Raw genomic sequence first — 24,135 nt, forward strand, 5'->3', positions numbered from 1 at the left:
GGCGCAACACTTTCAGTCGAGGAAAAATCCGCATGTGAAGCGGTTTCCGGCAAAAGTCTATCACGCCAATAGTCCTAACTTTGCATTTGACATTGTGCAAAATCGGTGCAATATTAACAATTTTAGTGTTGAGAATCATGTTTTACTAGAACTTGTGAATGTGATCTACAATTTGTGAAAAGAAAACGCGAACATTTGAGTGATGTTTACGATTATGTGCACAAGAACACAAAAACGCGGTTAGCAGTCGGATATAAACCTGGGAAATTCTTAAACACTAGTTGAGAACGTTCCTGCAATCTTATTGGTTCTTATACCCGTGTGATATTTATATAATATTGGATGGCATTGAGGGTTGTATGAGAATATACTGCACGCGCCATGAATGATATTCAACGAGCCGGTACGGCGAGTTGAATATCATTCATGGCAAGTGCAGTATATTCTCATACAACCCGAAATAAAGCCATCCAATAATATTATTATTATTATATAATATGAAGCTGACTGAAACTCATAAATGAAAACATTCATGCATCAGAAACACAAGGCTGTTTATAGACACAGGCCTAGGCATACACATAGGCTAGGCCTAGTCAAGGCTAGGATGGCCTTGTTATTGTGTTGATTGAATGCACACGCACGCACCACGCAGACAATTGAGTAAGCTTACCGTGAAAATGTTGTAGGCCTAACTATAATACTGCAATACCGCCACGGCGCGCCGTGAAACGAGTAACCATGTTCTCTGTGCACCGTCAATATTAAGATACTGACCTGATTAACTCAGATTATACCCGATGAAATCGCCGTATTTTAGCTGCAGTTTTGTGCTGCTTACGTGCTTCGCAGGACAACATGACTTGCTGCACATCAGAGGGACCGGGAGTCGTGCAGTAGACTAATTCCAATCAGCCGTCTACACTTCGCATGTACTGTGTATGCTTCGTAGTGACGACTGATTATCTTACAGCCAATATCATGACGGACTTCTGAAAACTATTCAATGCGACTTCAGTTGTGCGCCGTAGCGCGATTGACTAGCGGCGCCCGCGTACCGCGTCGCTGTACCGCGCCGCTGTGACAAGATCGCGCTCTGAACTTCTAAAACAACAAATTCGGTCAAAAGGTCAATTTGGACACAACTGCGCATGCTCTATGCCACAGGAATCCTGTTGCAAAATCCGTCACTTTTTTTCCACGTAGTTTTCTCAGTCGTCAATCCAGACGGTTGACGACTGAGGGCAGCAGTCTAGTCGTGCAGTACCAAAAATAGTCTCAATCACTGTTTGTGAACGCTCTACGTGAATACTGCGTTTATGTGATGCGTGCATTCTGGGTATTGTGATGAGCGTGCGGGTATCAAGATATATTGAACAGTTTTGTAAAAATACTGAACAGTTTGATTTAAACGTCATTCAGTACTAAAAATGAGTGGTATAGATGGAAGCTTCATATTATATAATAAGACACGATATCACACGGGTCAGCGCGTGTGCATCAACTCGATACTCGTAGGCCTACTCGCTATTTGAACCAACAACGGGACTGGTCGATTTTAAGCCAGGCTAGGTAGTTCTTTGTAAAATGTAGGATTTAACAGTTCAGTGAGTTAGCAACCTGGACAACCGATTCTTTTGTTATGCAAGGCTCACTCAGTCATTTAATGAGGCAATACAAACGATCGAATTTAGTGTTGAAATGAGCTTAATTTTGAGTTACACCTTTTCAATGTAAAATTAATTTTCTCGGCCAAATGAAAAGCAATCATTTTCATTTTTTCAGTAAATGTCAGGAAAAATTGTAGTGCTTGATACTGTATTTTTTTTTCAAATTCTAGTGTTAAACTTAGGCGTGAAATTTAGTCATTTAGTGTAAGATGTTCGATTTTGATAGGCTTAAACTCTGCCAGCGAGCCTTTTTTTGGATGCGTGCATTCTGGGTATTGTGATGAGCGTGCGGGTATCAAGATATATTGAACAGTTTTGTAAAAATACTGAACAGTTTGATTTAAACGTCATTCAGTACTAAAAATGAGTGGTATAGATGGAAGCTTCATATTATATAATAAGACACGATATCACACGGGTCAGCGCGTGTGCATCAACTCGATACTCGTAGGCCTACTCGCTATTTGAACCAACAACGGGACTGGTCGATTTTAAGCCAGGCTAGGTAGTTCTTTGTAAAATGTAGGATTTAACAGTTCAGTGAGTTAGCAACCTGGACAACCGATTCTTTTGTTATGCAAGGCTCACTCAGTCATTTAATGAGGCAATACAAACGATCGAATTTAGTGTTGAAATGAGCTTAATTTTGAGTTACACCTTTTCAATGTAAAATTAATTTTCTCGGCCAAATGAAAAGCAATCATTTTCATTTTTTCAGTAAATGTCAGGAAAAATTGTAGTGCTTGATACTGTATTTTTTTTCAAATTCTAGTGTTAAACTTAGGCGTGAAATTTAGTCATTTAGTGTAAGATTTTCGATTTTGATAGGCTTAAACTCTGCCAGCGAGCCTTTTTTTGGATCAACCTTTTAGCTTTTCAAAGTAAGATAGTTCGCTAGCGCTAATGAAGGATTTTTCCCAACTTTCTAACGCACATCACCGTGAGCGATATATCATAGTTTTGTCAGAATTTCCGTTTTCATTTCACAATTTTTACTGCCGGCTGACAATTTTTCAAAATCAACGCGTGAAATCTAAGGCTAATAGGCCTACTAGCATTGTGGATCGATATCCCTGGGTTTAATAGGAATACCGGCATGGCTATAGTGTTGCCAGAACTTCAATATAGCAAAGAAATTCCCAGGCCTATAATAGCGCTCCTACTGATGAGTGATTAATTATTTGATTTCATCATCACCGTGATTTTGCTTCTCCTCAAAACAACTTTGCCCACAATCTTACATGCAATCGGGCAATATTTTAAGCAAAACTTTCATTTACAAAACATAAATATATATACACTGTATGTTTTATGATCAAGCAAACTGTTTGGAACACACTTCCATATAACCTTGGTAACGCCCCCAGACTTTCGTTATTTAAACGCCAGCTTAAAACCAATCTCTGTAAATTGATCGTTTTTACGTTTGTTTGTAAATTTCGTGCTTTACGCGCTTTGAGTTCCTCATCAGAAGAGCTTGTGCCTTATAAGAACCATTCATTATCATTGTTAACTTAAACAGGTTTTTGTTTTTAAACAAAAACCTGTTCTAGCAATTATTTAAAATTGCTTGCCTAAAAACAGAATAACTTGGATGTTAATACTTGACGTAGTGTTTCAATTGGCATGAAGGTGACTGGGTATGATGCCTTTTGTTTGTGTTTGTTTGAAACTGCTTTTGGAAACCCACCGAAAGTCATAGGCCCTAATGAAGCAGCCAAAACACGGGCCAAAACAATACCAGGTTAAACATGGAAGATTATAAAACCTATTAAATAACCTAAAGGGAAAAAAATTGTGGCAACAATGAGCCTTGCATTGAAAGTCATGGTTAAAGTGTGTTGAGTATACCACCCCATACACCCCCAATACCCACCTCACACACCTCTGTACCCACCCCACCTCATAGGCCTACATGTACATGATATTACATACTGGTACATAATAATATTTATATAGCACGACTATAGCTATACATATATATAGGTATAGCGCTAAATTATGACAAATAATGGTTATAGGCCTACATGTCAAATTAAAAACAAACCCGAACACAAGTCTGAAGGGTGTAATGAAAATGCCAACCCGCGATGGGGGGGGGGGCAGTGGGGTCATACAAAATTCACCAGGAGGGACAGAAGATTAAAATGCCCTATAATAACACGCTAATTTTTCTAGGTTTGGACCGTGGATTTTCCCATGGACCTCAAGCGTGCGTCTCTTAATACGGACTAACCGAGGTAAACAAACAAACAGACAGACAAAATGGTTTTTATAATCATGGAATCCATATAAATTGAAATTCAGGCTATCACGGGAGCAAATTTTTAAAATTCACCTCATTTACCAGAACAGCCAATTGGGGATTTGGGCTACCAAATCGCTGGTCGGCAATCTTGGCTTTCAATGGAAAATTGACCTGGATAACAACAAAGGAAATATCGACTATTTCTGCTGGTTGCTCTCGAGATAAAACTACTGAGTTTGAAATTTTCGGAGCATGAAAAAAAAAGGGTAAAATAAAAACGGAAATTCTGACAAAACTATAATATATAGATCCACACGATGTGCCTTACAGAGGTGGGAAATATCTTTCTTTAGCAAACTATATTAGTTTGAGACGCTAAAAAATGAATTCCGTAAAAAGCTCGCGGGCGAACTCAAGGCCTATAAAAATCAAAAATATCACACTAAAAGACACAATTTGATGCTTAATTTTAACACCAGGATTTAAAAAAAAACGTATCTCCAAGCACCAAGTTTTTAACTGACATTACTGAAGAAAAAAAAAATATTGCTTTATATTTGACCGAGAAAATTAATTTCATAGCAAAAGGTGTATCTCTGAATTGTGCTGATTTTAACATGTATCGATCGACTTTTAGCGCGACTAAGCATTTCTAAAGAATCGGTTGTCCATGTAGCTGACTGTTAATTTGATTAAAATGTGTAATATTTATGATATTTTTACAAGTTGAATTGAGGTGTTTAAGGGATCTGGAATGAGCGTTTTGAGCGTTTCGACAGTATTTTTTATGGGATATGAGAGCACCTCAAACGTATCGAATTCCATTCTGAATACGAAGCATGTCTTTCTGATATCAAATAATTTTTTGAAAATCACAATATAATACAAATTTTATGACACATTATAAAAATTTGATATTTTCAAATTTTTGATATATAACAGTCCTCGAAGTAAATTTATTTTATAAATCTAATGATGTATTCTTAAAGTGTAGGCTATATGTAGCTGGGAGGAAAAGCCGACGATCAATTGAAAATTTTGACCTTTCATATTGAAGATATGGATTTTTTCCCAAAAAGACCTAATTTTTTTTGGTGTTTTGGGAAAAATCCATATCTTCAATACGAAAGGTCAAAATTTTCAATTGTTCGTCGGCTTTTCATCCCACTTACATACACGTTAAGTATAAATCATCAGATTTATAAAGTTTACTTCAAGTACTGTTAAATATCAAAAATATCAATTTTTAATCATTTGCCCTAAAATGTGTATTACATTGCGAATTTCAAAAAATCTAAATTATTTGATATCAGAAGGACATTCTTCGTATTCAGAATGCAATTCGATATGTCTGATGTGCGCTAATGTCCCACAATAAATACTCTCCAAACGTTCATACCCCTTCCCTTAAGAATGAGAATAAATGTATTGTTTTTAGCCGCTGTCGTGAATCTATCGTCTCATATAACACGGTCGACATCATTATTTTTGGCGTAAAACAATACATTTATTCTCTAAATCTTGCATTTTTCATATCTAGGCCTAGCCCTAATTTTCCCAAAAAGCAGACGGAAAATGTAGGTAGCACTACCGGAGACCAAACAATTACACCATCAATTTAATCTAAGCTATGTTTCTTAGATAGTAAAAACACGAATATGCCATGTATCATAGGCCTACCATAAGAAAATGTCGCAAGACATGCCGTAATTTGCTCGATTTTGGTACCCGTTGTCTATTAAGCTCCTGCATTGATTTACATGGTGAATATTAAAATTGAAATATGTTAAGAACGGAATACTATATGATGAACAAATTTTGAAATGAAGCCATTACATTTCCCTATTATATATCGGTTTTAATTTATTTGGTGTATGTTGAACTCGTGTGTTTTTGCTATCAACTGCAGATAGCTCAAATTTAAATGCGTGTTGGTTGTCGTTTTTGTCTGCTGAAAGAGATGAATCGATTTTTTATAGAATCGTATTACTGGTGCTATCTTCTGACGATCACTCGTGTTGCGACATTTTGTTATGGTTTGATTTTAAATTCACGTGATTTTGTTATTCTTGTTTTCTATCTACTGAAGATAGCTTCAATGAAATGTATGTTGTTATGGAAAACAATGATAACATGCATTTAGTAATCTTCAGGAGGTAGGAAAAACACATGGATTCAACATAAACATAGGCCTACCACACGGAAATGTGGCAACACTCAGAAATTTTAGTTTGATTTTTTAGCAGAAAGTACCATACTCGCCATTCTAAAAACATCAGTCTATTTCGTTCAAGAAATATTACATAAAAATGCATTAAACTTAAGCTATCTTCGGTATATAGCAAATGCGCATGAAATCATTAAAATAGGAAAAATAAACTCGCTGCAAAACGTTTGATGAGCAGAAATAAACAAAATACCGTCTTACACAACTGTTAATGAATACTGCGCTGACTGGGAAATAGTCGGTTTGTGAGCGAAACTTTTTTCAGTAGGCCTATTATAAAGAGGACAACATGCATTAATATATGAGTAATCGTCAGTAGATAAGAAAAACACACGGATTCAACATAAACATATAGGCCTACCACAAGAAAATGTCGCAACGTGTCTAAAGTACAGGTTTAGGTCAGAAACTTGACCAAAATTTTAAATTGATCATTAGCAGATAGCACCATAATCACAATTCTAAAAACATCAATCTGTTTCGTTCAAGAGGTAAAAATAACAAAATGCAATAAACTTGAGCTATCTTCGGTAGATAGCAAATGCGCATGAAATCAAAAAAAGAAGAAAATGTTGTAGCATTTAGAAATAATAGGCCCTAACCTCATCGATGGCTTATTATTATATCTCAGATTTGGTTAGAAATGGCCTAAAGCATAAGAAGCTTAGATTTACTGTATATTAGTTCATCAAAGTACATTACAATCATTTTATTCAATATACATTTCTGGAGTAAATGAGGGCGGTTCGTGAGTAAAAGGCGAAGCAGCATTACAAGTTTTGTTTGTTCTGAATCCCGTTCTGAATCTTATCTAAACGCTAACCTATATATTCAAAGTCTAAAGTACACGTTTAGGTCAGAATTATAATGACCGTTTGCGCCACAATTATAGAAGCGAAACGTTCCCACTGAGTCATTTTAGCAGGACCACTCAACTGTATTACTGACGCCGCAGATCTACAGCCAACTTAGCCAACTGATGAAGTATTGTGCGTTTCTACTCCCGGGTTTCTACTTTAAATACAAGTAAGTTATCACTTTCTTTCACGTGCATGCTTGTGGGGAATGTTGGTAGTGTATTCGGGCGAAAAACACATTTTTTTCGGAAAAATTTACTGGGGTATACATACTACTATTGTGCTGAAATATAAGTAATGCGTCCCATACACAATCAAAATATTGATCAATATTGGGGGCCCTAGATGCAGGAGTGGATACAAAATCTACCATTGTGCGTGTTCAATGGTAGATTTTGTAACCATTCTTGTATCTAGGGGAACAACCCAAAAGTTCGATGAAGCCCTATAAACGAAAGTCCTTTCGTTAGGGAGGGAGGGGGTCAAAGAGTCCGATTACGTTTGTAAAAAAGTAGTTAAAACATCGGTCAAAGTTGATCTTTTTTTAGGATTTTTAAAATTTTACAATTAAAATGTATATTAAAATATATAATTGTACAATTTTAGTATTTTCTGAAGTACGATATTGACATTTTACAGTGGTTGCTGTAAATAAAATAGAATTATTGTTTCTTAAACGTGATTAATATCCAAGACGCTATGACACCCCGATTAGTAATTTTCCTACCGGGGTGACTCTCTTCGTTAGACCTGGGTCAATATTCATATTGTGGGTCCTTTTTATATCTTGAAATTCCAAGAAGTGGGGTCAAATGAAAAAGATAAAAAAAGTACAGAATATAATAAAAAAATAATTTCCCCACCGTGGGTGCTACTCCTCATAAGACTCTGGTAAATATTCCTATTTTGGATCTCTATCTCGAAATGCCAAGAAGGTGTGACCCCGGGTGACAGTGGTATACCACAGTGAGGTATCCGTGTTCTATAAGCTGCATATCCTATCAACGACTGCTATACCTTGTTTAGGACTTTCAAAAGAAGTACCTGCATGTGCAATCATGACTGTTTCAAACTAACCCACTTAGGGTCAAAGGTCATTAAGGGGGCAAAATCTTACAATTGCCTTATCTCGACATCTGTAAGGGGTGTGGGGCTCAAACTCAGTGACAACATATCTCATGACCAGGGGAACATTTCACAGGGGTCAGGTCAAAGGTCATGCATAGGTCAAATTTTAGAAATGCATTTTCTGAATGTCTGAAGGGGTACAGGGCTCAAACTCTGTGACAATAAACTTACTGACCAGGGAACCAGGGAAACATTTTTGAACGCTATTCAGGGGTCAGGTCAAAGGTTATCTGGGTCAAATCATAGAATTTAATTTTCTGGGCATCTATAAGGAGTATGGTACTCAAACTCGGTGTGGTGACAACAAACTTCATGACCAGGGGAACATTTTTGGAACATTTTGCAGGGGTCAGATACCTCCAAAACACCAACATGCCCCAGCTAGGTTTGCCACTAGTGAAAATGTGATCGAAAAAGCATAAAAACCTGTGTTTTTATCCGTAACACGCACAAAGTGGATTTTTTTTAGCCTTTGGCGAGTTTTTTTTTTAATGGAGGGCCTGGATGCGCGACCATGTGTACGATCATGGAAATAGAATCTGTTATTTCCAAGGTACGATATGCCTTAATAAATAATCGGCGAAATTATATTAGTTTGAAAGCGAAAATATTTCACTAATAGACACAATTCTAATTTGTTTAAGGGCTGGGGTATGAACGTTTGGACAGTATTTATTTTGGGATATTAGAGCACATCAGACATATCGAATTGCATTCTGAATACGAAGAAAGTCATTCTGATATCAAATAATTTAGATTTTTTGAAATTCGCAATTTAATACACATTTTATGGCAAATCATTAACAATTGATATTTTTGATATTTAACAGTACTTGAAGTAAACTATAAATCTGATGATTTATACTTAATGTGTATGTAGGTGGGATGAAAAGCCGACGATCAATTGAAAATTTTGACCTTTCGTATTGAAGATATGGATTTTTTTCCTAAAACACCAAAAAAAATTAGGTCTTTTTGGGGAAAAAATCCATATCTTCAATATGAAAGGTCAAAATTTTCAATTGACCGTCGGCATTTCCTCCCTGCTACATACACTTTAAGAATATATCATTAGATTTATATAATTTACTTCGAGGACTGTTATATATCAAAATATCATTTTTTATAATTTGTCATAAAATTTGTATTATATCGTGATTTTCAAAAAATGAACATTATTTGATATCAGAAAGACATGCTTCGTATTCAGAATGCAATTCGATAGGTCTGAGGTGCTCTCATGTCCCACAAAAAATACTGTCGAAACACAATAAACCCCGGGCAATAAACGCTCATTTTAGATCCCTTAAAAGATGTGGTTTTATCTGACATTAGGCCTACTGAAAAATGGAGTATCGAACGACTGCTATGCTTCATGCTTCCACAATCCACCACGACTATGCATAACAATAAAAAGTGCAGCTGCAGGTCAGTAGCGTTTTGAGTGAGTCCATGGTAATGCAAACTGGCCTTCAGATATTCTTTATTACCAACTTCTATTATTATGCGGCATTAAATGTCGGCTCAGCGATAACAAAATTATAATGACAATTGTCAGAACATAGGTATTGGAGGAAATTGAAAGACGACGTTTTAACCGTAATAATTAAAGGAGTATTTCGTGATCCTAGCATCCTCTATTTATGTCATTTTTCATTAGATATCCACGACAAAAACCTATTCCCAAAATTTCAGTTGATTCCGATTTTGCGTTCGCGAGTTATGCATGATTATGTGTATTACACTGCTCCATAGACAATGCGTTGTAATTTCGTTCTGGTGCACCAGAACGAAATTCAAATTTCACGATATCTTTGCTAAACGAATTAATCTGCAAGAAATATTTTGTACATAAACATTATGTAGCCAGAGGTTTCCAGTGATATAAAAATCTCAACTTTTTTGAGAAAAGTGGGGGATGAGGCTGTGGATCACGAAATGCCCCTTTAAGAAAGCGATCAGATTGATGATTTTATATCTGTCATAATTGTTAGGTGAGATAATCCCACAGATTCAAGCAATTCCTACATTCAATCAGAGAAGATGAAAAGAGAGGAGATTTAGATTAAGCTGGTTATCCCAATTATTGACATAAACCTTCATGGCTGAAAAGTTTTATCCTTAAGGGAACAACCCAAAAGTTCGATGAAGCCCTTGAATAAACGCCTTTCGTTAGGGAGGCATATGAGGGAAGGGGTTAAAAAGTCCGATTACGTTTGTAAAAAAGTAGTTAAAACATCGGTCAAAGTTGATCGTTTTTAAGGATTTAATATATAAATTTTAGTATTTTGTGAAGTACGATATTGACATTTTACAGTGGTTGCTTCGGAATAATTTCAAATCAATATAGAGTGCAGTACTCACAACCTGCAATTTGTAAGTTCATTTTTAATCAGTTGTACCGCACCTTGATTCTTTTTTATTTGAAAATCCAGCAAGTCATAATTTTTTTCGTGCCCAAAAAGTATGAAGAAAAATATTTTAAAATGAAATAGAATATTGGTTTCTTCCATAAACGTGATCAATATCATTGCATTGTTGCACTCCTCTACATCCCCATCCACCATAGCGACGGTCCTGTATCATATGAATCCGGGTTGGAATGTTCGATATTTGAAAACTTACGTTAGAAGGGAGGGGGAGGGGGTTAGCCTTCTAACGAAAGGACTTTCGTTTATAGGGCTTCATCGAACTTTTGGGTTGTTCCCTAACGTTGTCACTACACGAATACACGTTCACAGATTTATGTGTTTACAACGTAAATGACAACCTAATTCCAACGTCAGCGAACGTCGTGAAAACGTAGTGTGTTAGCTGGGAAATTAAAAAAGTTGATCAAAGGCCTATTCTGTGTATAAAATTGAATAAAATGTTTCAATGTGAAGGATATGTCATTTTTTGGTAAAAAAAATAGGAAAACAGCAGTATTGGAAAAGTTGAAAATCCATTCAAATAGATGCAGTTAATTTCTCTACATATTCATGTAAAATGTCTGTGGATGGTTGGCCTGATAGCTTAGCGATTAGCGATTGAGGATCCCACATTCATGATTGAGTGGGACAGCAAAGAGTGGAGTACAGATTTTCAACACAAATCATTGTTGAATCATTATTTTCAACGGACCAAATTTTACATGTCATATGGTTCCACTTCAAAGTAGAAGAAATCGTGAAAATAATATTCATATTTTCTACGACATTTGTTCAGACCACTTTGGGTGATACTCAGCGTTGTCATGGTAACGTCACTAACAAAATGAAGTATCATTTCTAAATCACCCAACAGATACAATGGCGAGCCGCTTATTTCAGCAGAAAGTCTTGAAAGCAGACGACTTGAAGCCAAAGTTGAGCAAGGCGGTGAATAATTTAAGATCATCAAGGTCTTACATGACAGCTGCAACCGTCGAGGCTTTGAAGGTATGTATGTGAAAACTCTCCATCATAACAAACACCAAAATAAAACATCGTCATGTTCGTCGGGTTCATCACATAGTGACGTATCGTAACGATAACTGGAAAGTGCATTTCGGAGAAAACGAGTTTGAAAAATGCCGATTTGTAATAAGGTTGTGCGTTGTTGTTGTCTTTTGCACTTATTTCTATTTACTGTATGAAAACTGTTCCTAAGTGTTCAAAGCACCTTCTTGTACTATTTTTACTTCACATTTTAGTTTTTAAGGGACTACACCCCTGTGGTAAATTTGTGATATTTTTTGTATTTTTCTCAAAAAGTAAAAACACACTGGTAACAAAAGTTATGTATATTGTTGGGGCAAGGAATCCAATTACTACACTGAAATTTCAGTGACTCAAGACAAGCGGTTCAGTATATATGATAGGAAATGAGGTACATCCTAGCGGTACCTCATTTCTTATCATAAATAACGAACCGCTTGTCTCGGGTCACTGAAATTCCAGTGTAGTAATTGGATTCCTTGCCCCTATAATATACATAACTTTTGTTACCAGTGTGTTCCAATTCCAATGTTATACGTCAGTGTGTGAAACGGAAGAATACTGTAAATATAGGATAAAGTGTATCACACAGTGGCGTATCGTACGATACGACACTATTTTTGTACATCCACTGGCTTTCGACGTCTGATGCACACTTTCATCCTATAGCATAGCTGAGATCAGCCCTTAAGGATTATTCCACGATACGCCACTATGTGTAACACTTATACGAAGAAAGTTTGGCCTATTTTGATGCACTACGTAGGTAATGAAACATCCTGGATTGTGCAATCCTATCCTTATTTGAACTGCTTTATAAAAACGAACATTTTGAACCTCTTTGGTCAAAATCGGAGCACTTTGATTGTTTTGACCCCAATAGAGCCAAAAACGTGACCTTTGACCTTTCGGTTATAACTCAAGAACGGTACGTCCTAGATTTGTTAAACTATACACTTTTGGAATCCTTATGACTAGAGAAATACATTAGAACATTGGTTTTAACACAATTTGAGCAAGTTTAAAATTGGACCCTGTGTAAAGTTCGATGACTTTTCCCCGCCGAAATCTACTCCGGTTCAATTGCTATCAGCATTAGGCATTTGTGTGTATCCCATGATGTCAACTGCCTATGGTAGCAGTGCAACATAGCGCCCCTCCCTCAAACTGGTACCAAAGTTGAGGAGGTCAGGCTCATATTACTATTATAGATATTGCAGCTGTATATAATATAATATATTTCCTGTTTTCAGACAATACGAGAAGCAAGTAACCATCAACATTTACAACTGGCTCTTGGAGACCACCTCACAGAGTCCGGGTATGCTTCGTTACTAGTTAACATATACAAATCTTTGAAGGAAATCGGCAAAACCGACACCAAAGCCGCTGAACAAGCCGCATCTAGCATTATTACCATTTTGACATCACTCTCTCAGTTCACCGCTGAATCCGTCCAGCTCTGCACCGCGTTACAGAATGAAGGCACGTTGTCATTCTTTATTGACCAACTGCACATAATATCTCTGCCATTTGACGAGTTAGATCAAAATAGTAAATGTGAGGTTCCATTGATATTAGAGATCTTGTATCATTGCATTCGACATTGTGGTGAACTTCGCACCTTATACAGGAAACACGATGTCGTGCCTTTGCTATCAAAATTCCTGAACACGGAGGAGGTTAGTATTTTGGTACTTGTGTACTTTAAATTTAAAGTGATTGATTTGTATAGTATCATTGTCGAAGAAGCTTTTTGATTAAAAACGTGAAATGGCGAACAAAATAGGCGTATGTTTGAATTCCTACACACTTAGACAAAAAAAAGTTCCAGAAGGGTTTTTCATTTGTCCTGCATAAAATTTGAAAGATTAAGAACCGCAAACACAAGTTGGCTCAAAGAATTGTTCTTCTTTCTATGAAGCATCTGTCTAATTTCAAGAAACATGTTCAAAAATATATCAATGAAAGAGCAAGGAACTCTTTTTAAAACTATATAATTCTATAAAGTGGAAGATTTTACCAACCCGGTCATCAAAAACCTTCCCTTGATCTCAGTTTAATCCTGTGTGTTGGGCAAATTCCTTTTTCCTTCCCTCACAAGGTCATGGTTAAAACTACCAGTCTCGTCACCCTTGCCTATACTGTCGATGAGACAGAAAGTGATAAACTGGCAACCACAGGAACAGATGGATGCGTCAACTTCCTCATCTTTCGCCTCAAAGCAGCCCTGCATAGCCGGATACACAGGGCAGGTGGTTTCACTGCAGCAGGTTTACTGGAAGGCTTGATCCATCTGATGGCTAGTGATGCCAACAAGGTCAAAGTGCTGGAGCAAGGAGCTCTTCCACTTATCTTAAGGATGCTCAAAAGGGCAGATAAGAAGCCTTTCTCGGAAGAGGAACAGGTGTTGGCGGCGACAGCGATATGGAAATTCGCCTTCATTGATAGTAACAGAAAAGCCTTGAAAGCAGATCCAAATGTTTTGGACGGTAAGCAGAAATAGTATATGATAATTGATATGTTAAGGTTAATAAATCCCATGTTCTTCGAGGTAATACATGCATACGTCTTGCACAGGGTACAAATAATTGGCCATCCTAACCCGGGATCTTTTAAGATCAGCATAAAGTATTTAAAAATACTTTATGCTGCTTGCATCCAACATTGACGAAGAGGTAGCTGCAGAGTGTTATGTGGTGGGCATTTGCTCAAGCATCCACTTCCCTCAGAGCATATTGCTGGTATTGTAGCTCCATCTGTCTGAATGCATAGCCAGATGGTATTTGTTGACGGATGTGTTGCAAAAGCTCCTCCTTCTTACATCCAGTCATTGACCGTCTTCAGGATGTTGGTTGGCTCTGTCTTGGCAGACCGGATTTCGGTAGGTCGTCCAATCAGCTGTAAAAAAGGCTATTGTAGCGATGAAGTCCAGAGTCTGGGGTGTACTGAATTTCTTTTGGTTTGTCTTTACGATGTATGGTGCCAGACCTGATGCAATGGCTTTCAGTGTTTGGCATTGGTGCCTGTTATTATACCTTCCGCTTAATAACGGTTGTTTGATGTGATTATTTATTAATGTTTCTAACAAAACATTGCATAATTCTCAATTCTAGAGCTTTGCAATAGCAACAGCTATCATACTAATATACACATATATTTTTTTAGATAGTTTTAACTTAGATTTTATTTTCTTTATCAAATGTTACATCTTTTTCTGTCTTGTTTTGGTATTGGTTTCTACAAACTGAAAATTGAGTGCGCTATTTACATATACCGGTATTTTAAGTTATTTTAAATTGAATACGGTCCTTTAATATGAGTTATTTCTTTCATTTCATGATAAAAAGTAATTTCCTTTTATATATGTTACTCATTTTTATATCTTAATGCCATTATACACGTATCTACACTTTGTAAAGATGCAAACAAGATTTAAGATAAATAGCACCATCAGTGTTCAACTTAACTTAAAAATGAATACAGTTCTACATGCCATCAAACAACCGTAGCGTAATGAGTAGCTGGAACCAATGAGGATGTGGAACAGCGTGCAATGACGATAAATGATGACATAGTTGGCAGAGTCATAGATTGGTCTTGCCCCGCACCTTCAAGTGGGCAGGAGAGGGCAGTTAATCATAAATTGCGTTGATGTAGATGGATAGCAACTCTGGTGTCCAGACATAGGAGGTGTCGACCTGCATGACAGACTCCCAATTCATCCAATGTCCTTGTTTTGCACATCCGTAAAAGGTTGACCAACATGTCCTCCTTGTCTTCGTCTCTTCACTAGCCCGGTGTGGCACTTCCTGGTTTATTTTGTAACCGAGACCAGCTCTGTCGGTCTGGCCCTTGGGCATCTCGTCCAGGATTAGGTGGCGTTTTTCTGCAATAGTTCATTCACACCATTCCGCTTTGCCTTTCTTACTTTCCACGAATTTCCTGTAGAGTGTCTGGGTACTTCCGGCTCCCATGTCTCTAGAGTACTTGTTTATATACCACTTGGTTATAAGTATATATTTGACTGAAGGTATTTGGTGCAGATAGCTTCTAGACTTTCGATGTAATTTGAACAGTTGAAGTTACAGATAATCGGGATGTTCAGCTGCGCTCTATATACAATGACATCCACGCATCAGTCCGCATCCGCCTCTTAAAGGCACCTAAACCTGGTTGAAGGGTTGTTCAGGAAGGATCCAAGATTGATGAAAAAGGGCATTATTCAATAAAGGAAACACAGCTGAAATACATGGTATGTTTTCAGACATCTTCTGCTAATGTAAGTACTTTTGTCTTATATTCGCAAGTAAGTGCACTTTCAAAGAGGCTAAATAATCTGAAACGATTTAATCATGTCAATAAAGCATATTGATGTATCTTGTGTCTTCAGCTTTGAACGACTTTAAGACCTCCAAAAATGCCAAACTTCGTGATGCCTGTTGTGGTGCATTGTGGGAAATCTACGAAGGTGAAATGAAAATCGAAGACAAAGATCAGAAGCACCTAGCCACCAACGAGATACCAACTGGATCACCTTCAGGTGCTAGCAGAAATAGAGCCATACTCAAAGATGACGAAGATCGAGAATGGGGGGACAAATCAAAAGGCAAGAACAAGAAGAGAGCTTTCTTGGGGCAACGTGAAGAACAAAGTGGCAATATCGCAACGTTGTCTCATCCAGAGGAGCCACAGTCTCACATTATGATTAGCTATCAATGGGACTCACAGAAGTTGATGATTCGGGTTAAAGATGCGCTTCAAAAAGAAGGCTATAATGTCTGGATGGACGTAGAAAAAATGGGTAGGTACTCTGAAATCTTTAAGCAATAACATCAAACCTTTTGGACTGAAATCATATCCTTTGGGATTTATTTTACATCTTTCGAATTAAGAGTGTAACCACTACACCACGCAGTCACGTCCCAGCTTTGACATGTGTAAATTTAAATAATATTTTTCATCTATGAAAGCTTCGTCAGTGTAACTATATCAGCATTTTACCCCTTCTTTTTTCATGTTTTTTGAATTACAGAAGGCAATATTTTGGCAGCTATGGCGAATGCGGTTGAGAAAGCTGATGTTGTGTTAGTTGCAATGTCGCATAAATACAAGGAAAGCAATAACTGCCGAACAGGTAATGTAAATCTGTACCAATATCATTAGTATCCATCACTCTTAATGATTTTTATAACGGTGTTACCGTGCTAGATTTTTTCCATATTTCATTAAGCATGTTAACGCGGCTGTGTACTCTAGCCATTGTTTCTTTCTCAAAATTGAGTTTTTATGATATGTTTGTACCTTGTTATGTTTTTTATAAATACAAGGAATGAAAATCCAGATTTGTAAACTCCAACTGCAATATTTTAAGGATTTTATTTCACTATTCCACTCGTGTTTGAAATTGAAAAGGAAAGAAAATCTTTGTTGTACCAGCAAGGTACACGCGCGCAACAACTCATCGCGTTGCGTATCGCGCAATTTGTTAACGCACAAATACGCGACGCATACGCGACGCTTATCTACATGCGCGGCGCATCTGATGGAAACACCACGGAAGCACTGATTTCACAAAAACCTAGTGGTCAAATGGCTCCGTTTTAGCTGATAAAATGTGGGTTTTTCAAGTTCTTTCCCCGATTTAAATATCAAGTTATGAATGGATTTCGCTCAAACTTCTCAAGGGGCTGTGGATTTACCCGATGTTTACGTAATATAAGTTTCAAAAACGAAAACTGTCGCATTCTCCTGTGAGATTCGATGAAAGTGCAAAATGTGACCACTTTAAACTTCAACGGCCATTATTTCAATGTTCATTTTCTCGGTAAAATGACGATTTAGGTACACGATAACTCAATAAATACAGCATCTATAGGTAAGCAAATATGATCATCGTAAAAAGCATGATCGACTCAAGAAACGGTTTTCTCATTTTTTATATTTTGGTCTATTTCCGATTTTGGGCATCATTTTGTGCAAATAGGCGTTTTTGAATTTTAAAAAGTTCATTTTGATGCCTTATATGGTCAATATCTTAAAAAATAAGGCCAATATCAAAAAAATAAAAAAAACCGTTTTTGGAATGGAGCCTCAAGATTGAGCTAAAACTAAATAAAATATTTTGGAAAGAGTGTTTTTTGTTATGATGTACCTAACAAATATTGCCAAAAACTCACTTTTTGTGATTTTCTTCAAAATTGTTGTTTTTACCCCAAATCTGTATTTGTATTAAGATTTATTGATGTCTTGCCTTCATAAAAATGTATACTTTTATATGTTTTGCGCGAATAATTACAAAGTTATTGCACTTTTACTACATGCATGTCTGAGAGTACACAGCCACCTTAAGGGATCTAAAATGAGCGTTTATTGCGTTTCGACAGTATTTTTTGTGGGACATGAGAGCACCTCGGACCTATCGAATTGCATTCTGAATACGAAGCATGTCTTTCTGATATCAAATAATTTTCATTTTTGAAAATCACAATATAATACAAATTTTATGACAAATTATAAAAATTTGATATTTTTCAAATTTTGATATATAACAGTCCTCGAAGTAAATTATATAAATCTAATGATATATTCTTAAAGTGTATGTAGCAGGGAGGAAAAGCCGACGGTCAATTGAAAATTTTGACCTTTCATATTGAAGATATGGATTTTTTCCCAAAAGACCTAATTTTTGTTTGGTGTTTTGGGAAAAAAATCCATATCTTCTACGAAAGGTCAAAATTTTCAATTGATCGTCGGCTTTTCATCCCACCTACATACACTTTAAGTATAAATCATCAGATTTATAAAGTTTACTTCAAGTACTGTTAAATATCAAAAATATCAATTTTAATGATTTGCCATAAAATGTGTATTAAATTGCGAATTTCAAAAATCAAAATTATTTGATATCAGAATGACATTCTTCGTATTCAGAATGCAATTCGATATGTCTGATGTGCTCTAATGTCCCAAAATAAATACTGTCCAAACGTTCATACCCCAGCCCTTAAGAAGAAGGGGCTATCACTCATTTTTGATGCTGTCAGTGTAAATAGCGTATAGTTGAATGTAATTATTACATTTAGACTACATGCATAAGAGGTAGCGTATTGAGAACGCGACATGTTTGTCTTACATCCAATTTTCGTTATGTAAAAATTGTTTGAAGAATGTAGCCATTGTGAAGTTGTAAAACTCAATGTAGACGTAAGTTCTCAGCGACCAACTAAATTATCGAAATCGATCAACAGGATCCTCATTTGCGCAAATCTAAGTTGTTTAGCGAAATTTGCGTAGAGAGAGAGAGAGAGCTCCCATCAGTTAATATAAATGTCTTCTTTCGTAGCAAATATAGCGTGTCGATACTCTGTATGAACAATAACAACAATTTCAAAAAACATGATATGAATTTTTTTTTTAAATAACGTTTTTTGCTTTACCGTTTTAGAGGCGAGTTACGCGTATAAGATGAAGAAACCAATCATTCCATTGCTGGTAGAAGATGGCTATGATCCTGATGGTTGGTTGGGCGCATTGGTGGGAATGCTTCTCTACTATAAAGTTATCAGTAAAGACACTCTGTCAAAACAACTACCACTCATAATTAAAGAACTTGGAAATAGTGCACGAATTGGTGCAGGTAAGGGTAAAAGTTGGCTATCAATTTTATTTTTAGTGCCAAGAACGAACTCTTTCTTGCCTGTGTGGTCGAATGGAAGATATCTCGTTTAGCATGTTTAGTGATAAAATAATGAAATCAGTGCGATTTGATATATGCTACGGAATGCAGTTGGCTAACGTTTCCCAATGCTTTTATTTTGAAGCGAATTCCAAACTCGAGTTCCATAATTATTAAGTGATAGAAGCACTGTTACTAGTTTGTTTCTGGTCGATTTAGAAGATTTACAAATTCACGAGGCGCTAGTGACCAGTTTCCTGTCATCCGAATAACTTTAATTCATACAATGAAAAAACAAAAAAATTTTAAAACCAAGTGTGTGTAATGATCCCCGATGACGGCTGAAAGTCTCAGGAAACGACGAATCCTAAATAGCCAATTTCATGAAGCAGATTACGACTTAAACTGCATAGAGACTCATCCGCTTTGGAGACGTTGAAACTAAAACGTTTGGGAGTCGTTCAAACTTGCGGTTAAAAGTCTCAGGTGCAAGTTTCAACGTCTCCCAAACGATTTAGTTTCAACGTCTCGAAAAATGGATGGGAGTTTATAAAATCGTAACCTTCTTCGTAAAATTTGCTCTTTGGGATTTGTCGTTTACAACTAAGGACGGATTTTCCCCCTTTGTTACGTGTCGTAACGTGAATACTGACTTCCGGATTTAAATATGTGGCGCTTTTAATATGACTTTAATGTTAAAAAAATCTGAAAGACCCAATTAATCAACATTCTTTTGCTTACACATCAGCTGTGAAACATGCTTTTCAATCTGTCACTACGAAAACATCAGCATCGACTCAAGCTGCCACTACATCAGCCGATGGTGCAACACATACAACAAAGGTACAACTGACCGACGACGACGACGATGGTGCCAATCTTCCTCCTTGTCCAGAATGGACAACAGAACAAGTCCAACAGTGGCTCTGCGACAATAACCTGAACCAATTGAAGACTGCAATGAAGGACTACGATGGTAAATGTTTAGTACATATGGGGATGTTGGCTCAACGGTGTCCAGAGTACTTTTATAATACGTTAAGGACAGAGTTTAAATTGGATTTGTTGTCTGTCATTAGATTGTCATGTGCACTCGAAAAAGTTTCTCAGGAGTTGTAAGGAAAATGTTAAACTCCATTCACATTTCTATTGACTCTCACATTGACATAAGGCACAACATCTTTTTTGGTTCTATAGCGTTATCGAAGAGGTACCGATGACACTTCTTATCGTACCCTGGACATTTGTACAGTGCATTTGGTTTTTATTTAAATGAAAAACAATAACACTATGCAAGTGTTAATTATTATGCTTATTACATCTCCAAGGAGTGATGTTAAGAGTTATCGGTACTTAACCGGGCACCGATAGTTCATAGGACCAAATTGGACGTGGTGCCTAAATCACATACATATTTTCCTAAGAAAAATTTGTAATGGCTTGGTTGATTCAAAGCGTTTCGTATTGCATAATAAATGTTGTTGTAACTGATTTGTAATTCCTATTCGCCATAGAAGTAGTGATGTAACAGGATTAATCACCAGATTGATAAGTCTACACTATTTTTTTTAAATGTATTGCCTTGTACTCAATTGCGATTCTATGTATCATTAATGCTGATCACACGCACCTGTAAGATCAGTATCTTTGAAAAGACCATTATCGTATTCAATCTATATAACTTGCACACATGCACAGGCGATGGCGAGAAGTTCAGCCTGCTTATAGTACAGAGCAATACATTAAAAAATGTAAACCCATCGCTGTGGTAATTAATTCTGTTACATCATTACTTCTACGGCAAATTGTTGGGTGGACCCATTGAAATACTTGGGAAAATGGATTACTTTACACTTAATATATTTTGTATTGTAACATATTTTACCAAATTAACAAAGTCTTGAACCGAGCCTATGTCACTAAAGATGTTACAATACAAAAAATATATATATATTATTATTAAGCGTAATGTAATCCATTTTCCCAAGTACTTCAATGGGTCCACCCAACAATTTGCCTTAGAAGTAATGATGTAACAGAATTAATTACCATGGCGATGGGTCTGAACTATTTTTGAATGTTACTGCAATCGTTAAGTTTTATTCATAGATTATGACGATTAATATACAGTAAAGCGTAGCCTATTCTGCTCATGTTCAGAGCCACCAAAAATAACATTTTGTTATGTAACATATGTCAGCATTTAAATGTCATCAGTGTTTGTAACTTTTACATAAAGATAGTTTATCATAATTATTCGATTTCATTTATATAAAAATAAGCACTTGTACAATTTCAATATCTACCTCTGTACATTCAGCAATTATATTGTTAGACTGATATAATAATTAAAAACAGGGAAAATATGACACAACATCCAATGGGGGAATAACACAAAATATATAAACAATGTTAAATATTTTGTGCTACTCCCCCATTGGATGTTGTGTCAAATTTTCCCTGTTTTAAATTTTATCCATTGCTAGTGTGACACTGTTGTATCCTTTTGGATCCATCCTTTGGTTCCCTGCTGGTCAGTTGGAACAGATTTTCCTTGTTTTTATATATGATATAATAATGTCGTAATATTTTCGTTGCATTTCTATGTTGTTGTAAGCATCATCAGTGTTTGTTTTTCTACTTTTTTCTTTCTTTATATTCAAGTGTATACAGGCTGAGTCAAAAAGAAGTAGACTCATATTTGAGGGGCTGTAACTCAAGATCTGTAAGAAATCTGCTAAAAATGAAAATCTCACTGGAAAGAGCAAATTCTACACGTCTAAATAAAAACAAGGATTGTTGCAATTGCTTACAGCAAACTCAAGTTATACTCATTCGAATACAACCACCCATTTTTGTAGCTGCACACGGTTTCACTTGCCAAGTAGGGGCTTACCTATTATATTGATTGGTAAGGCGCGATATTCAAATGCATATAAAGTTCTGTGGCAGGTGTAGTTTCGATCAATAATTCCTACATGTTAAAGGGCGCTTTTCAATATGAATTTTACCTCATTGCACTACATTATAACAAAACGGACCAAATGAAAACATGGCACCACAATTTACCGCACGGGAGCGCACGTTTCTGTCGACGAAGTATCATGAAACAAAAAAAAAAGTTCAGCGTTGTTTTCGTCTCCAATTTCCTGCAGCTAACCGGGTTTCATGTAAGGGAGCAGTATATAAGCATGTGAACACGCTCAATGTGCATATGACACTAAGGAACAAACAGCCGGAAGCTTCAGAAAGACCACGAACTGCTAGATCACAAGTGAACATTACTAGAGTTAGACATGCGTTACAGCAAGACCAAAGATCAGCTCAATCCTTTACCCAACATTCCCCAATCAAGCTTCTGCCGGATTGTTCGTAAAGACTTGAATTGGTATCCCTACAAACTATAGTACCGTCATGGACTTTGTTGAATATTAATTAAAGCAAAAGTTGTCTTTTCAACAATAAATCCTGTTAGCACTTTGCTGATTCGTCGAAATTGAAATGGATGAAAATCAATCAGCCGTGTGCAGCTACAAAAATGGGTGGTTGTATTCGAATGAGTATAACATTAGTTTGCTGTGAACAATTGCAACAATTCTTTTTTTGATTAGACGTGTAGAATTCGCTCTTTCCAGTGGTATTTTTATTTTTAGCAGATTCTTTGCAGATCTCGAGTTACAGCCCCTCAAACATGAGTTTACTTCTTTTTGACTCAGCCTGTATGTATGAAATAAGAGTTTGTACAATTTCAACGTTTAAGTATTGAGTTATATAATTGTAAAGAGTAGGTAAAATTTTACACAAGTTGTGTCAATTTTTAGATAATACTTAGTAGTTACTATGTTCAGAATATAGTAAAAGGAGCGGCATAGTAGGGTTTTTAAGAACCCTGTAACATTTGTGACCATTATGAATGTTTTGGTACATAGGTGGATTTTTGTGTGTGGTTTGTTTAGGATACAAATGTTTGAAACATTGTTCTAATCTTTATAAAAACTTATATGCCCAACATCTACATGTTATTAAAATGTGTTGACAAACATTTTACAATGTAATACTAATGCAAGATATTTTGTATTGCCAATGCATGTGCCCCCTAAAACGAATTGTATTTGAATAAATAATGGAATTGGAATTGATTAGCATGCGTTTTCGTTTCTATGGTTACAACACTCAGGAATGGTGTATACTAATTTCTCATTACTGTACTAGTATATACATTGTATTGTTAATTTGACCGTTTCCATAGCAATCAAGCTATCATAATATGTCGACTTTTTTCACTGTGAGTACATTGTTGCCGAGACGTAGACTTACACATTTAAATATGTTGATTTCAGATCATTAGATGACAGTTGGCACCACCAATCTGTCATTGTATAATAACGCCATTAGAATATTAAATGAAACATTAACATATATTTTAAAACCTATTACACAACTCTGAGAAGAGTAATGACTGTAATTCATTCTACTGAAAGCATCGAACATATTTGAAATTTACCATATTCTATGTGATAAAAATACATCTGCCTCAAAGGCTATGCAAAATTTAAAATGGGGTGGTTTTTTACCATCGTCTATTAATACTACAATGTCATTAGTAGCTTCCTTTTGTTCCATGAACTTGCACATAATTATTTCATCATTCACGGGTGGTTCAAGAAACTATTATCTGTGTAGTTGAGGACGGTAAACATCACATGTTAGCAAAGAAAAAAAACCCCAAATAACTCGCACAAGGTTACAATACATGTACTATCGTTGGACGAAAAAATACGTTGTATATTTCCATAAGAAGCAATCCTTGATGAATTTGATGAACATCGATTACGGTTGTTTGAATGCATGTAAAGTGCAGTCATTTTA

At 36.2% G+C, this 24,135-nt stretch overlaps 2 protein-coding genes across 2 annotated transcripts; both read left to right on the forward strand.

Annotated features, from left to right (window-relative positions):
* The first annotated feature begins 11,420 nt into the window (after positions 1-11,420).
* On the forward strand, positions 11,421-16,421 carry LOC140154114 (uncharacterized). Its single transcript, XM_072176722.1, has 4 exons — positions 11,421-11,549; positions 12,842-13,270; positions 13,693-14,080; positions 15,982-16,421. Exons 1-4 carry the CDS (start codon positions 11,421-11,423, stop codon positions 16,419-16,421), a joined length of 1,386 nt encoding a protein of 461 aa, XP_072032823.1.
* A 215-nt stretch (positions 16,422-16,636) lies between these two features.
* LOC140154338 (uncharacterized) lies at positions 16,637-20,746 on the forward strand. Its single transcript, XM_072176908.1, has 3 exons — positions 16,637-16,725; positions 19,036-19,227; positions 20,015-20,746. Exons 1-3 carry the CDS (start codon positions 16,644-16,646, stop codon positions 20,383-20,385), a joined length of 645 nt encoding a protein of 214 aa, XP_072033009.1. The 5' UTR covers positions 16,637-16,643; the 3' UTR covers positions 20,386-20,746.
* Positions 20,747-24,135: the final 3,389 nt, after the last annotated feature.

This window comes from Amphiura filiformis, chromosome 6 (assembly GCF_039555335.1).
Source record: "Amphiura filiformis chromosome 6, Afil_fr2py, whole genome shotgun sequence".
In the NCBI taxonomy this organism is placed as follows: Eukaryota; Metazoa; Echinodermata; class Ophiuroidea; order Amphilepidida; family Amphiuridae; genus Amphiura; species Amphiura filiformis.